Source organism: Pempheris klunzingeri, chromosome 24, assembly GCF_042242105.1.
Source record: "Pempheris klunzingeri isolate RE-2024b chromosome 24, fPemKlu1.hap1, whole genome shotgun sequence".
NCBI classification, from domain to species: Eukaryota; Metazoa; Chordata; class Actinopteri; order Acropomatiformes; family Pempheridae; genus Pempheris; species Pempheris klunzingeri.
The window spans coordinates 11,049,514-11,065,815 of NC_092035.1; the positions used below are offsets into that span (position 1 = coordinate 11,049,514).

The 16,302-nt window shown below is 43.1% G+C and overlaps 2 protein-coding genes across 2 annotated transcripts in view; one reads left to right on the top strand and one right to left on the bottom strand.

The window, feature by feature from the left end:
- The first annotated feature begins 2,591 nt into the window (after window positions 1–2,591).
- Window positions 2,592–11,489, top strand: igfbp5a (insulin-like growth factor binding protein 5a). The gene is made up of 4 exons (XM_070855643.1): window positions 2,592–3,381; window positions 7,994–8,205; window positions 8,608–8,727; window positions 8,905–11,489. Exons 1-4 carry the CDS (start codon window positions 3,048–3,050, stop codon window positions 9,040–9,042), a joined length of 804 nt encoding a protein of 267 aa, XP_070711744.1. The 5' UTR covers window positions 2,592–3,047; the 3' UTR covers window positions 9,043–11,489.
- A 192-nt stretch (window positions 11,490–11,681) lies between these two features.
- igfbp2a (insulin-like growth factor binding protein 2a) overlaps window positions 11,682–16,302 on the bottom strand; it is a 33,575-nt gene continuing 28,954 nt past the window's right edge. The window contains exons 2-4 of the mRNA XM_070855561.1: window positions 14,340–14,521; window positions 12,781–12,921; window positions 11,682–12,235 (exon numbers count right to left, since the gene is read on the bottom strand). Of these exons, the coding sequence (XP_070711662.1) occupies window positions 12,077–12,235; window positions 12,781–12,921; window positions 14,340–14,521 (482 nt within the window). The 3' untranslated portion in view covers window positions 11,682–12,076. The remainder of the gene's footprint in view (window positions 12,236–12,780; window positions 12,922–14,339; window positions 14,522–16,302) is intronic.

The following is a 16,302-nucleotide window of genomic DNA, read 5'->3' on the forward strand; positions in this document are numbered from 1 at the left end:
ACATTCAAAGGCATTGGCATTGCTAAAGGAGCATGGATTTGCTAATGGAGACACCCAAAGCATTAAAAACTCCTGCAGACCTGACATTGAAACCTCAGTATATATTTATTCCTGGGCTTAATCTCAAGGGAATTTCCAAACCATTCACGTAGATCCAGAGCAGCTACATGCACCATCTGTGCATCATATGGCCCATATACAACAACTGACTCAGACCCAAACTATACAGGAAACCCAACCTCAACAGACGTAGCGATGGGGTTTATGAACCATAGCAGCCCCTGGACCACAGTTCCTCCATGTCTCACATCTGGAGAAAACAAAACAAGTATCGACATATTAGCGTTTCCAATGTGCCTCTGGGTGATAAATCACCAATTTATGAATCATAAATGTGTAGGAGAGTCTCTGGACAATCTTTGAGAGGGAGGTTTTCTGTTGGAACCTGTGGAAGACAGATGTGTCGCGCAGGTTTACAATGTGAATGGCGCTCTTTCTTCTTATCTGGGCAGGTAGACAAGAGGAATGAAAGGGGGTGTGTGGGCGACGCCGAGCTGACCTTTCCGCCACGTGTGACGTCATTTGACACTTGATACGGCACAAAGGTCAAGGGCAAAGGCAAAGAGGGGTCAGATGATCTGAACACAGTTTGCCGACTAAGTTTCACAAAGGGGGGAACGGAGGAAGAGGAAGTGAAACTCGAGTGCAGGAGTGGGATAAAAGCTTTGATCAGTGTGGGCTTTTTTTTTTTTTTAAAGGTCAGTTTCAGCGCTGACTGACGTTACAACATCTGAAATGGGATTAATCCCATCATGGGACACTAGAACTCCACTTACAGTGTAAAATCAAGATGAAGGATAACAGGATGTTAACAAAGAGGTACATAAAACCAAATAATCCAGAAAACTACACACATAAATAGTCCAAGAGGATGAACATGACCAGGGTCAAAAGCATTGAATTAACTCCTCCTGGACTCTGCTGTTTACTAAAAACAAAAACATGCTGATCATCTACAGTCCTCAGACATTTATTGGTATCGGCCAAAACATCAAGTGAATTATGAGTGTTTTGTACTCGGTTATGCTCCATGAGAGCTGACCACTTATCTCACTGGACGCTGACCTCGTCGAGTCATAAAATAAGGTCAGTCTGAGTGCAGTTTGCCCCGATCTGGACCTTTTACAGCGAGTCATTGTGCAGATCTTCGGAGAATACATTTGTTATGGTTAAGGCAGCATCACACAAATATTTAAAGCTACAGTACTTTGGCAAACGAGAGAAACCCAAAGATATCTGAGGGGAATTATAAAAGTGTTCTTCTTTCACGAGCAGGACCCCACCCTTAACTTTGAAACCCTCAAGTTGCGTTATATAATAAGTGCATTTGGTGCCATTATATGGTCAAATTTCATTAAAAGGTTTCAGGCATAGACAAAGAAAGAAGAAATGACACATGTTAGGGTGTAGTGGGGTGTATGTATCCATCTGGCAGCTCCACAGGGGAACAGTGAAAACCATGTTTGCGGTCAACATGAGTATCTGACTGTGTCTTCCAAGGAGGTTATGTCGAACAAGTATTTGGATTTTGATGGATATCGGCATCTGGGACTTTTGCTTTTTCCACTCAAACTTGCACGGATTTGAAACCAGTCCCAAGCCCGAACACCATTTTTCCGGGGTCAAGTAATCAAACTTGGAATCTAAGTGTTGTATGTTGGTGTACAGCAAAATGGAGGGCCTGCTTCTATCCTGTGACAGATGTGAAGATAGGAGATAATTAACATACAGTTGGACCACAAAACTCCCATTCATATGTGCACGAGCACTAAAAATGTCATTCTGAGTAAGAGCAGAGCGTTAAGTGAGTCTATATTTGTTTTAATGGGTTCTGTGACCAGGGGAACAGGCAAGAATCACTACATTTTCATCTGGACGGCAAAGAAATCACATTAAGGGACTAGTAACACGCTCAACAATAAATATTTTGTCAGTCATAATCTCTCCACTGAACATAAAAAGAAATAAATCTATTGGCAATGCAGCGTAAATCTGAAAGAATAAATAGGTCGCTGAGTTTTGTTGACCCCAAAACACATTACAAAGCAGATTATTTCCCCATGATAATCAGCAAATGACACGAATACTGTTAATTATGTCCCATTTTCTTCTTTCTCTGCCAAGTTGTCCTGCTTGCTGTTTAATATGCTCCCTGTGAGGTCTGTAAACTCTAACACTGCTTTTTTTTTTTTTTTTTTTCCCTCTTGAGAAATCCGACAGCATGATTTGGAAGTTCACTGGCCCCACTGAAATAACCTCCATTTAAATTAAGTTTCCAGAATCGTGAGCTGAACAACTAAAATAATAATAATGATGATGATGATGATGTTGTGTTCAAGAGCCTGCGAATACTAAAGGGCCATTCTGCAGCGAGAGACACAGGGTCTTATTCAGTCGCCTTCAGGAGCATCGTCTCCTATCTGGCAGATCTGGAGGCATGCCAGCACCCGCCCTGTGAAATCAGCATCGCAGCGCAGACCAAGTTGACAAGTGCGCCTCCCCCTGCAAACGTTGTTTGACATACCCATCGTTATAGGCTTCGCCTCTGGCAGTTTCTTTTTTAAAAGGCAAGCTCAGAGCCACAGATTATACATTTTGCTCACAAACCGTGCGGGTTAAATATCCTACAGAGAGGACAGCGGGTATCAGGCTCCTTCTTTCTCATTTGGACACGAACAGCTTGCGCGTAAACGGCACCGGGCATCACTGAAGGGAGAGATACGTGCTGTCTTGTCTTTTTTTTTTTTTTAATTCATTGCTGACTGTTCAGGTTGGAGGACAGCGCAGAGGGAGCGGGGTGACTTTGTGGATTGCGTGCATCGGATGCGGTGATATTTAGGACTTGAGCGCGCAAGGCACCTGTGGATGCAACACCACCCTGATGTTCGGACTCAAATCTTGTGCAAAGAAAGGATTCAGCACAAGATATAGTTGATAGTCGTTGCGGTTTCAGTCCGACAGCCTGCTTTAAAGCCGAGAAGCGCACCATGCTGTTGAGTGTTTCCTTCCTGGTGGTTCCCCTGCTGAGCATTACCGGCTGCGGCTCGTCCTACGTGCCGTGCCAGCCGTGCGATCAGAAGGCCCTGTCCATGTGTCCGCCGGTGCCGGTGGGCTGTCAGCTGGTGAAGGAGCCCGGCTGCGGCTGCTGCCTGACGTGCGCGCTCGAAGAGGGCCAGCCGTGCGGCGTGTACACCGGGCCGTGCACGCGCGGGCTCCGCTGCCTGCCCAAGAACGGCGAGGAGAAGCCGCTGCACGCGCTCCTGCACGGCCGCGGGGTGTGCAGGAACGAGAAGTTGTATAAACTGCTGCATCCGTCAAAAGGTAGGCCTGTGGAGAGATGACTGATTCAGATCACAGACGCTGAAACAGGTCACTGGCTTTCATGGAGCATTAATTAACTGAACTAATTGAGTCATTAATGCGTTACAGCTTCATTCTTTATTCATTAGAGTTTGTCTAAACTGTCTTTTAACTCCTTTCCTCCCATTATGTTTGACTCTAAAACTTTAAAGGACCCTTACAACACTGAATTTGCTGTACTTTACTTGATAAAAGCAATCATTTCAGTCCTCAGGTGATATTTCTACCAGCTCTGATTGTGTCTCTGTGTCTTTTGCATGCCAAATATTATTATGCTCCAACCTAAGATCTAAAGGGCTCTGGTGCAATGTAATAGCAAACAGCTGGATGGAGATGTTACTCCTCCCTTGTCAATGCAGGAATTTTAATGAAGCCCTCAAGTGACACATACACAGAGACATGCAGTGGTTAATGAAAAAAAGATGAAGTAATGACCACCAGACTGTGATCACCAGTCCAACAATCTATTACATTATTTCACACCCTCCATAAACTTCACTCCAGCATGCATGCAATTAATCTACATTTTCTAATTGTTGGGGTGGGGGTTAAAAAAAAAAGTGGGTGAAGGGAGTTTAGGTGCCCTCCTTTGTTTCCTTGTCTCTTTGGGAGCCAGCGAGGCTGATGTGGGTCATCTCCCAACCCTGTTTAAGACGGGCTGACACCTGTCATTACCAAGGCACACGACTCAAAAGCCCCCGTGCGCCTTGACCCTGTGAACTCTGTCAACAATTGGTGCCGAGTGCCAATCAACCTGTCATCTCAGTTTGAAAGGCTTGTGGGGGGGCCCGCGAGCCGTAAATCAGTAGGTTTCGTGTGAGTGGCCCATCGCCTCGGGGGGCCCCTTAGCCGACATAAAACAAGGGAGAAGATTACAGGTGGTGCTCGGCGAGGCTCCTTGTTGGCTCCCTTTGAATGGCAGTGCGGGGACAGTCACTGTGTGGAGAGCTTTGTGGGAAACGTCGTCTTGTGGCCTTTGCACTCGCTCTCTTCAAGGTGTGAAATCATAGTTTGCCTTTTTCCGTTCCCTTACAGTTTCTTGTCTTTTCTTTTTCCCCCCTTTTTGTCTTTTCGCCTTTCTCTCGCCCGCTCCCCTGCACCTCTCTACCTCTCTTCATTCACCACCTGTGCCTTTTCCCACACCTAACCCATCTTTTTGTCTCGCTCTCTCTATTCTCTCCCACCACACTGCCTCTTCTCCTCTTTCCCTGCCTGGCTACAGTCCCTCTTCAGCTTTTCCACCCTCTCCACCCCCCCGCCGTCCCCAGTTTCACCCTTTCCATATTCTCTCTCGTGCTTTATTTTCCTGCAGATTGGACTTTTAGAGTATAAGCAAAGCTACTCTGGAAACATAAATAATGTCGCTGGCTGTGTTAAACCTCTGTGGGCTGAGGCAACGAACCACAGTGTTTCTGGCTACGTAACGTCACACTGAAGTCCAATAACAAAAAGCAGAAGATAAGGAAGGAGGAACTATTGAAATATTACCATGCAAACTTAGCAGTGTCACATTCAAATAAGCCCTAAAGATAAGCTTGTTCCCTGGGATCAATCTGACATTTACTGTGCAGTTTTTTTTGTTTGTGTGATCAGGTTTCCATTTTTACCATCCCATTTACATTTTTCACTCAAATAAAATCCTCTGGTTGCGCTGCATTCAATCAGATTAACACATTTATCAGCCTTCGGAGCAGTTCTGCATCGGAGAAATTGTTGTGTAACCCAAAAAAAAAAAAAAATCTCCAATCTTCTATTCATCTCTCCTTCCCTTTTCCTCCCTTTCCCACACCACCCTTTGCTCCCTCCCACCACTCTTCGTTAGTCCCACCCTGGTCTCTTCATCTGTCACCCCGCTCCTCTCCCTCCTCCTCTCCCTCCCTCTCTCCGTCTCGGCGCTGCAGGCAGGCCCAGGCTGTGCAGTGATTCAGCAGAATGCAGGCTGAGCGTGGGTTACTGATCCCCCCATCTGTCTGCCCGTCAGCCAGCTTCTCCATTAACTCCACATCTCCTGCTGGGCACTCTCTCAATACATAAATTAAACAAAACCCACATGCACACCTTGTACAAAAATCACATTTTACAGACACTTGAGTAGACGTACAAAATGAGCCAAAAAGGTGTATGCATGCATACTGTAAATACAAGAAATGTAGTGGGAGTTGCTAAAAAGGTTGTATCTGCATTTTTAACACATCTTTAAGTACACTTAAAGTGTGATTTGCACTGCTACATTAATGCCCCACTTGGCATGTGTGCATTTTGAGCATTTTGCACATTTGCAATGTGTCAAAAATCAGCAAACAATGGCTCTCAATGTCACTCGATAAAAGCTAAAAATAGAATTGTCCTGTTTGTAAGTGCATGTAGCACTATGATACCCAGGCTATAGTTGTAACTCTGCAACATCGTCTCAAATTTGTTTATGTCGATTTGACAGATGAAGCGAGGAAGACAAATCCTTGTCAAGTGCAAAGGCAGAAACAAAGCAAGGAAGGAGTTTTTTTGTCATGAATTCCTGCAGGGATCTGGCTCTCCAGGATGACCGTGTCTCACAATTCAAACATGAGGAAAAGGGAGAGGAAGAAAGCGAATGAAAGACGTGATCAGTCAGCACAGGTCAGATTAGACGAGCTGGAGGATTAGCAAGTGAGGACTTGATTGGACTTAGACTGGCTGCTGATCTGCTTCAGCTCTCTCTGGAGGGAAAAAAAAAAATCAGTGTCAGCAGGAAACTGGAGGATGGGGAACCTCTCTTTTTCCAAGAACCTGTCATTATGTGACATCATTGTGATCTTCATTATCATCACTGGGGGTGGAGGGGCTTGGGAGGTTTTAAGCATCATCTGCAATGTGGCGGTGACCTTGTTTCACTACCCATTTAGCTTAGTAGCTTAGCGATCACATCAGAGCAGAAACGGAGGGGTTTATATGCAGAATCTGCAATCTGCCAAAAACGGAAACAAGTGCGTGACACAGCAGTGGAAATGGGCCAGCTGTGGCTTAGGACACGTACTGTACAAGGCTAATGCATGTTTAAAGCTATAAAATGAAGTGAAATATCAGTTTAAAGTTCTTTGGGGGGAAGAAAGCCGCAGCCGCTCATTCTGGCCTCAACACGGTCGTTGTGGTTGCATGAATAGAGGGTGGGACAAGGGCGAGGGGCGAGCGCTGAGGTTTGTGTGCAACTGTGTGCGACTCCCCAAAATTTAGAAAAGAGCTGTGTTTTTGCACAGATGAAAGATGCATGTACATGAGGGCTTCTGTGGGGGTTGGGACCCAAACTGGGCTGCGGCTGTTTCTGGTGGCTTGCCACATGACAAGTGTAATAGTATGTTTTCATGGGCCCGGGTGCCAGGGTGAGACTAAATATCTCATTTAGGTCACTGGCTATAAAAGTTTTAAAACCCCTGGTCTACATATACCCCGAACTGGCAGCCTAACTTGCCGTAAATGTAGGCTATGTTGTTGCGTATGTCAACACATCCAATCTGAAACTGGCCAGAAGCCACTAACTGTGCTAAATAAGCATTTAGCTGGTGCAGTGAAATCATCATGTCCAGTTGTGACGTTCACGAATTCAGCACTCATGTGCTGCACCCTAATGAGTTTAGCTCTACTTTTGAATTCAAGCCAAGCCAATAGCTACACTTCCAGGTGGGAGCCATCATACTGCTCTTGATTTAGACCCTTTTTCAAATAGTCACGTAGACAGAAAAATGCTTTGAAGCCCTGTTGGCACAGGACTAATATTACACCTGTGGACATTAAGTTGTTTGTAATGATTGGTATTAATGGTTATTTTAATCTTGCAGGTCTGTAATTTGTGAAGTTCCGGTGTAAATTACTGACCAACAGCTGTGTGATAATAGTAATTCTGCAAGAATCGAGCTTTAGCTAACGGCAGCGGGACGTTTTGGGTCCACATTCTTGTTCTTGCCTTTGTGTTTGTGCCGTGTCATGACTGTGCAAATAACTCTAATTCAACTGTGAATTAGCGGTTTTATGCCAATTTAAAATTGTATTAAGCAATAGCAGAACTGGAAGGGAGGGTTTTGAATGACTATTTAAGCAAACCCTGTTTTGAAATATGACTTTTAAAAAAAAATTGATAGCATATGTTTGGCAGACATTTATTTATTTATTATTTATTAAACTCCAGCGCACTGCCAATGAGACCTAAAGGCACCGTTGATTAGGGCTGTAGAACAGTGTCTTCATGAGTGAGTCCCTGTTTTGTTTGCATCTGATGTTCTACTAGCACATGCAAAAGTACATATATGTGCATGCACAAGCATGCGTGTGATATAATACACTATGCACATTCCTGTTGGCTTCCCACAGTTTAATGATATTCCAATGATGACAGTTGTTGGTGGCAGCGCGCCAAAGCTGAGCAAATTATTACTATTCAGAGAAAGACTTTTTTCAGGCCTCGCGCATACACACAGTGTGTTTTGGTGAGAAGCACTGAATGTAAATGTAACTTACTGTTTACAAGAAAAGCCCACAGGGTACTTTCAGTAAATCTCAAACATGCATGATAATAATGAGTCTGTTTTTGCCTCCCTGGCAGACGGAGAATCTCACGATGATGCCATGCTACCCGTCCCCGAGTCGATGCTGCCCCAAACCAAGGTGCCCTTATACGGAAGAGACCACATCAGCAGTCGCAAGGCCCAGGCCATGAAGCTGGCCAAGGACCGCCAGAAGCAGCTGGCCAGGCTGCGACCCGCCAGCAACCATGACTTCTCCACGCTCAGCCTGGATAAACTGGAGCCTGAGTTCGTAAGTGAAGCAGGGATTACAAAGAGTGACTCAGCTCATACGGAAGTTTTCAGAAGCATATTTTGTTTGGATATTGGCAAAAGAACAGATGCTTGCTTTACTTTACATCAGCAAAATCTCAGATAGTGCATCCTACTGCTGCAGCTTTATAAAGAAACCAGTTCTGACAAATCAGCCAAGATGCCCTGCAGGGACACTTTCACATGTGACAACATGGTGTGAACTGAGTGAAATGCCAAATGACTAAAGTCCTCATTAGTAGAGGTATTTCTCGCCTTGTTATTATTGATTTGTAGGGTATTTTACAAATTTCCAGGACATTTTGAGCCTTAATCTTTAACTCTGGTGCACAAACACACACTGAGACCATGCAAACACTCATACCTGTGCTTGTGTGTGTAGGGGCCCTGCAGGAGAAGACTGGATAATCTCATTCAGAGCATGAAGGACACTTCTAGGGTCTTGGCTCTCTCTCTGTACATCCCCAACTGTGACAAGAAGGGTTTCTTCAAGCGCAAACAGGTATGGATACATCTTTTTGTCATGTCATTAATTCAATGAACAAGTCAGACATGGGTTGCATCCCATCAGCATTTAGTGTTTGACACAAACCTTTTAATTGCACAGTAAATCAGAAATACAATAAGAAATGATGACAAGCCAGCGTCTCATCGTTTTCTGTTAACCCTTTACCTGCAGTGTAAGCCGTCCCGTGGTCGGAGGAGGGGGATCTGCTGGTGCGTCGACCGCTTTGGCGTGAAGATCCCCGGCATCAACTACGCCGGAGGAGACCTGCAGTGCAAAGACCTCGACAGCAGCAGCAACAGCAACGAATGAGAGTGAACTCTTTGAGCCCCGTTCTCCTTAAAACCTGCCAATCAAGCTAGCACACTTAATGACTGCCAAATCAGGAAAATATGGCACAAACACTTATATATATATGGTCAGGTGTGATGGACTGTGCTATTTTTGTTTTTGAGGGAAGCTGAACTGAAAAGCTTGCTTGGGTGAAAATCCGCACATGTAGGTCTTAACTCTGGCTCCCCACTGACTGTGTACTATGTCTGAGGTTAGCTACCGCCTCACCTCTTTATATCCATAGATAATAGAGGATTATATATATTTGTATGATACTGACAATATGTTGTGTACTTATGAGTCTATTGCTAAAGTTACTCCTAGAAATTCTAAGACAAGACATATTTTACATGTGGCTAAAAAATCAATATTTTTTTCTCACTTTTGTTCTTTTTTTTTTTGTTTGATCAACATGAAATGACACGACATGAAAAAGTTATTAGTTATTATGGAAGAGTGAGTCACTTTGCATCTAAATCAGCAATGTTTTCCTAAATGTTAATTGTGTGAACGACGTCCTAATGTAAAGATGCATTCGTTTTCTACATCAAATAACTGCCACCAGCCTGTTGTCACTTAACAGGAGGCTTCTGTGCCAAGCAAGTAAAAAGGGGAAAGTAGGAGTGTATATAATGTTGGCATCAAACGAGAAAACCAGCTCATGAGGTTGTTTAGGACACTTTTGGAAATAAACTCTTTTGTTTTCTTGCAGAGGGTACTGACCTCTTATGAATCTAGAGCCACAAAATCCACCTACCAGCACCCCCGAAGCTCACAAATGAACATGTTCTATATTTTTTTGTTTAATCCGTGCAAAAAAAATGATTAAGTTCGCAAATTGCCGACAGCGTTCAGCTCTCCTCGCAGTGCACTTTGCCGTAACTGTAGCTTATTATTCTGGCACTATTTGATGAATCAATCCCTTATAAAGTGATATTCTGGCCCTTAGTGTAGTCTCATGGTTGGATTCATGTCTAACTAGCAGCGTTTTTTAATTTTTCTCTTTTTGATGTTGGTGCTCACTGAATATCTTGCTCTAAACTCACACAGACCCATAGTACGATTATATTCAAGAATACTGTAGGGTAGTGTAAAAGATTCAATATTTAACACTTTTCAAAGCAGACAACTGCGTCCACTGTTTGTAAATGTTTGTACAGCGTGTGTGTGTGTGTGTGTGTGTGCATGCTCCCGAGTGTGTCCGTATGTGTGTGTGTGTGTACTGTACTGTACGTGCCATGCCCTTATAGTTCTCAACTCCAAAAAGCTCTGGTTTAAATTTTCACAAGCCTAGCCTACCCAAGCTACTGTCCAACAAATGTGGCGCCGTGCATTTCCCTTCACACACAAATCGAATGCAAAGGCCCCGTGTTGTTTGTGTTTCCATGTGTGGGGGTCTTCACTGCCACCACACATGCAAATCTGCCAGCTGACGGTGACTTGCTCTCGGGGTTTATCGGGTCCTTTCCCCTGCGAAGAGCAAGGTCGCCGAGTTTGTATGTAAATTCAAGTGCCTTCTGCCCCACGCCACTTTGAATTTTGATTTGCATGTGGACCCATTGTGTTGTTGAATGAGGGACACTCCAGCACAAGAGGAGAAACTTTGAGTGTGGATGTGGTCTGAAAGACCTTCTGTTGAGTTTTAGTTTTCAGTTGGATGCTGACAAAGATTTTTCATGATCTCCCGGTCAAGCGCCGCTGAATCTACACTGCCAGAGGACAACCTTTTTTTTGTTCTGTAGTTACAAAGTTGCTTAAGATCCTTTTCCTGTTGTTATAATCTTGATGTTCAATTAATGACTCTTACTATCTCAGACATTCCTGATGCTGAATCACCACATTGTGATATCTGGAGAGCATTGACAGGGGCTCAGCGGTCAATTCTTCCCAATTAAAACACCTCTCTCATGCTGATTCTAGCACACATGTAAACACGACACAGTGACACTTTGAACATTTCAGAATCTCAGTTAAAAAAAAGTAAAAAGATTAATGTGAAATATTTATCAGGCGTGTAATTGATGTACTCGTTTTTTTTTTTGTAATGACGAATCACTATTTAAATAAAGTTCATGTACTCACAAAAATACATATCTGCACTGTTGTCTTGCATGCGTGAGCTCTGCAAAGATGGTAAAGTGTTGAGTCAGTGGTTGTGTTTTCTCGTGGCTTGCTATCTCTATGACCTTGCAACTGTTGTAGACAGTCATGCGCTTCTCCATGCAGGTTGTTTCCATCTGCAAAACTGCTTACTGTGACATAACGCGTACTCAGTGGGGGCCAAAGGTGAGGCATGTTTTGAAAGATCCGACCCATAGAGGGCAGCACGGCGACATTTTGCACAAAATCGTACTCGCTGTGGTTTTCTGTAGTCAGAAATATGTCTGTTCGACTGTTGGATGGTCTGCCATTAAATTTTGCACAGACGTGCATGGTCCCCAGATGATGTATGCTACTGACTTTTTAAAAAACTTTATTTAAAAAACCATTCAAAACAACTTTGGTTCAAGTGCACTGAATTTCTAGTGTCTCCAGATTAAAACACAGGCAGGCACAAATTGAATTTATTATCATTTTAATGGCGTTATCTGTTAATGAGGCGTAACAGTAGTCTGCAAGCTAGGACACAAAAACACACCTAAAAACACCAAATATGTTGAAGGCTTTTCATTTTTCAACACATACAGTACAAAACACTGATAACAGAGCAAATCTGAGCAAAGTCACAATTAGTAAAGCAAAGTCACCGACACTCCAGCTGACACCTACTGAATATCTACAAGGGAAAAGAAGTCTTATCTTTACTTCTCCTAAGAATAATCTGCAGTTACATCCTACGCAGCAAGCTGGATTCTATCATTTAATCCTTTTTGGTGGTTACGATTTCAAATGTCACTGTCATCAAATGAACTAGAGACACATACACACAGAAAGATAATATATAGCTTACTCAGATGTTCTTTGTTCCCAAGTACTTTACAGTTTTTTTTTTTTGTTGTTGTTTCATGCCACACTATATCTGGGCCATGTCAGGGAGCTCCAGCTCCAGCTCTCTGAGGTACTGGCTGCAGTTGGGGTCTCCCCTCACGGTGGGGGCTGATGGGATAGGTCGGCCGGTGTGCGGGTTGACGCACCAGCACTCGCCCCTCTGACCGTGGAGAGACATCTTGCACTGAAACACAAAATGCTGTGTTGTAGTTTCGGTCATGTTATTGGTGCCGTTTGTTTGTCAGCAGGATTATGGAAAAACTACTGAACCAATTTTCATGATTTACTGGAGGAAGGTTAACGTATGGGCCAAGGTTTGTGCAAAAATATACATCAGACGTGTTTGTAATCAGTTTTGCGGTGCATGTGTTTTAATTAGATCCCCTTTCTTTTGCATAAGCACCTGTATTTGAATAAATATATTAAAATAAGAGTTTTAACAAACGTGAATGCTATAAAAATGATTTTTCATTCATTATCAGGGATGTAGTAGGAGACAAAGTGACAAAAAGTCACTTTAGCCTGACAAATGTCTGAAAATATAGTATTTAAAGAGGCCGACATGTGATTCAATGGCTTTGTGTCGTCAAAATACAATATACAATACATTTCTGTTGAATCTGTGGTTAAGATGCTTTCCCCACCTTTCCTCCTCTAAATACTTGGACATTATCAGATGGTTACACCCTCCCCGCCCATCACCCTCCTCCCCAAAATGCCTGGAGTCACCTGTTTGAGGTTATACTGCCCCCTCTTGTCACAGTTGGGGATGTGCAGGGCATACAAGTCTTCCAGGGGACCTCGGTTATCTCTGAAGGGCATCTTGGATATCCGCTCCAGGATCTGGTCGAGCTCCTGCTGACACTGAGTCTTGAAAACAGCAAAACCAACAACACCAGTCATGTACACAGGCCCGTATCACAGCATTCGGGTGTGTTACAGTCACCGGGCTTCTGGGAGAGATGAGTAAAACGTGGTTGGCCTGCGGCAAAAAATGTTCTCTACAAATGATTCTTGAACTTTTGTGTGCAGAAATTAAAGTTTTTCCAATTTGTGAATGTGATTCAAACAACTATTAACTAGGAACTACAAGGAGACATCAACACCGAGATGTGTTTACAAGACAATCAGCACATTTTTGACTTGTTACATAAAATCTCATATAAAAGGCACACACACACACACACACACACACACACACACAATAAAGCTAAAGGGATTTCTGTAATGAGCAAATGAATCATGTTCTCTTGCCAGTAATGAATAACTCCTGCCAGTGACCTCAGGTTTACCTCACTATTTGACAGAGCCAAACATCTTGTTATGACACTTCTAAGATTCTGGTAGAGCAATAACCTTTAAGTGATTTTTATGGCAGATGGAAAATACCACAGCGCTAGTTAGGGTTCACACATAAGTCCCATTTCTGGGATACAGAGCAGGTCAGGTGTATTTAAGGTCAGTAAATATCTGCCTTTTGATTAAAGGGCAGTGGTTGGTGGGAGTGTTGAATGGAAGAAAAATGAACTGAGGAAAAAAAAAAGCCTTTTCTTTGTGCCACGACTGTTCTAATCCTCTTAAAATTATTATTTGGTCTTTACAGTATTTCCCTCTCGGGCTTTGGAATGAATTCACTACTTATCAACAGGTTCGAGCATTAACTGTTCTTTGAATGATATTCATATATGGCAGTAAAAAACTTCTCAGTGCAGCATCCAAACATCCAGAGGGAGGTGGGACTGGTGGGATGTATTGCAGAGTATCATGTTGCTCACAACAAAACACAGCACTTATTACCGACACAGTACTTTGTGCTTAATTCCAAAGTGCTGCTCATATTAGAGGATTTTAATTCACTGTCCTGGTCTGGGTTGCAACTATAACATTGATCCAAACTCCCAGCAAAGTGGCAAAAAGTAATGACATTAATTCTTGACGGGGTGTCAGAACAGACGTAACCCGTCAAATTAAATCTTGTTTCTTCGTCAATGTTGCTCTCAAAACATCCATAATACAGAACACAAATGAAATACAAGGACCCTATAAGCTGTATGGTTCTTTATGTCTGCTGTAATTTAAAAGTTCTTCATTCTTCTCACAGCACAAGAAGCTAAAATGGACATTATATATTATAGACTCAAAGTTGTGGCACTGGAGTTACAGATGGATCTATCAACAGGACTACACTAGTGATTTTAAGTTTAGGCATCACAATACTACGAGTTATCACTCATGTACTACTGGCTTTCCAAGCTTTCCAATAGCTCCGACACTCTGCCGTGCCTCACCTGTTTGGGCCGTGTAGGTTTCACCTCTTCCACCTTGTTGGTCTTCATCTTGGTCTTCATCTCCTGCCTGTGCTGGCGTACAGCACTCTCTTTGGGTCCCAGCCAGGTGGTCTCTTTACTGGGCTTCCGGATGGCCGGGATCTCACTGACGCCCTGCTCAGGCAACGGCTCCACGGCCTCACCTGCGGACATAAAATCTGTCAAATCAAAAGGTAAGGATCCCAGATTTTTACTTTAGCAAAAAATGTAATTGGAAAGGACTTTGGTGTCTTGCTCAAGGACACTTTGATGGACATGCTGGCTGCTAAAAGCATTTAACCTGTGACTTTCCAGGACAACCTCTCTGCGCACTAAGCCGCTCTGTTGCCCTCCTGCTGTCATTTTGGTAATGAATTGGGCTTTTTAGAGGCTGGAAGTGGGGTGAAATAAGCTTCGCATTGCACACACCATTAGTCAGAGTGACAAAGTTGGTGGTCAAAAAAGATTTCTCCCGGCTGTTGTGCTCACCGGTGTTTCTGTGTCTTTTCAGATGTGGCGGCAAAATGAGCCATTTTTGATGAAAACCTGAAATTGTATTCAAAGTATTTATGGCCTTTTGGATGTTTTTGTGCAGTTTAATCGACTTGTTAAATGTCTTTTTTTTACTTTATTTACTTATTTTGTTGGAGAAATGTTCAGAATTTCCATACATACCTTCCACAGTGTCCAGATTAAATTCAGGAGGCCAATGGTGTTGTGTTTAATCGAGTTTGTTAAGTTTAATTCACGCGTTATGTGTTTGTTTTATTGTGGCGTTCAGCTTCTCCCTCTCGTTTCAGGCCCCTTGACTTCCTGCTCTTGTGATTGTCGGCCCACCCTGATTGTTTCCACCTGTGCCCCCCTCCCCGGTGTATATATTGTCTGCGTCGTCCCCGGTCCTGTGCCAGATCATCTTGTGCCCTTCTGTTGAGCGTTCCAACATCCTAGTCAGTGTTACACCTTGGTGAGAGTGTTAGAGTATTATTATTAGTATTTTCCAGTATAAAGTTTTTGGATTGTGTCTGTTTTTGATGCCTTGTCTTTGTTAATCATGTTAAACAATAAACTGCACCTTTTTTTTTTACCATCTGTTTGCCTCATGTCAAGCATTTGAGTCAGTTTTCTTGTGTGTGCTTCTGGTTGTAGCAAATGGCCGCTCTGGGGAATCATCAGCTGATCTAGCTCACCTGGACCCACCAGGATATGAAGCTTGCTGGTGAGCTCAACTTTTCCCTCAGCTGTCATTCCCCATTTCTTTCTTTTCATTTTGGCACATTTCAAGGCCTCCACACATCCATGCTTTGCTTTCATTGCTGACTTTGCTAATTTCAACCCCCTGTTGTTTATTTGATTTAGGTTCACATTTTGTTGAGTATATTTCTTTTGTTTTGCAGCAATTTTCCATATTGTCACACTTGCCATTTTCTGTAATGATAAAGGTGGTGGTGCTGGGGGGGGGGGGATAAGCTCTGCAGTGTCCAAACCACTGTTAAAGTGCTCTGAAATGCATCAGCACAATCAATGAGTCACGATAATCCTTTCCTTTTTCATAGAGCGAAGCAACCACATGCAGCTCCGTTAACAAGCTTGTGGGCTGAGAAAAGTTGGCCACTGCTGAACTTCAGTCACAGTCAGGTTTTTTAATTTCATGAGCAGATGTTAAAAGTGGTGATAATTGAACAAACAGACGTTTATTGGTGTGAATGCTGAAAGCATTCACAACATATGTTCTTCGACTTTATTGGTGTGAATGCTGAAAGCATTCACAACATATGTTCTTCGACTTTATTGGTGTGAATGCTGAAAGCATTCACAACATATGTTCTTCGACTTTATTGGTGTGTATGCTGAAAGCATACACAACATATGTTGTTGTACTTTATTATTATTATTATTCCGGTGCCTGCTTTTTTGGCTCACTTCTCCTACCAGAGCTTACAAGATA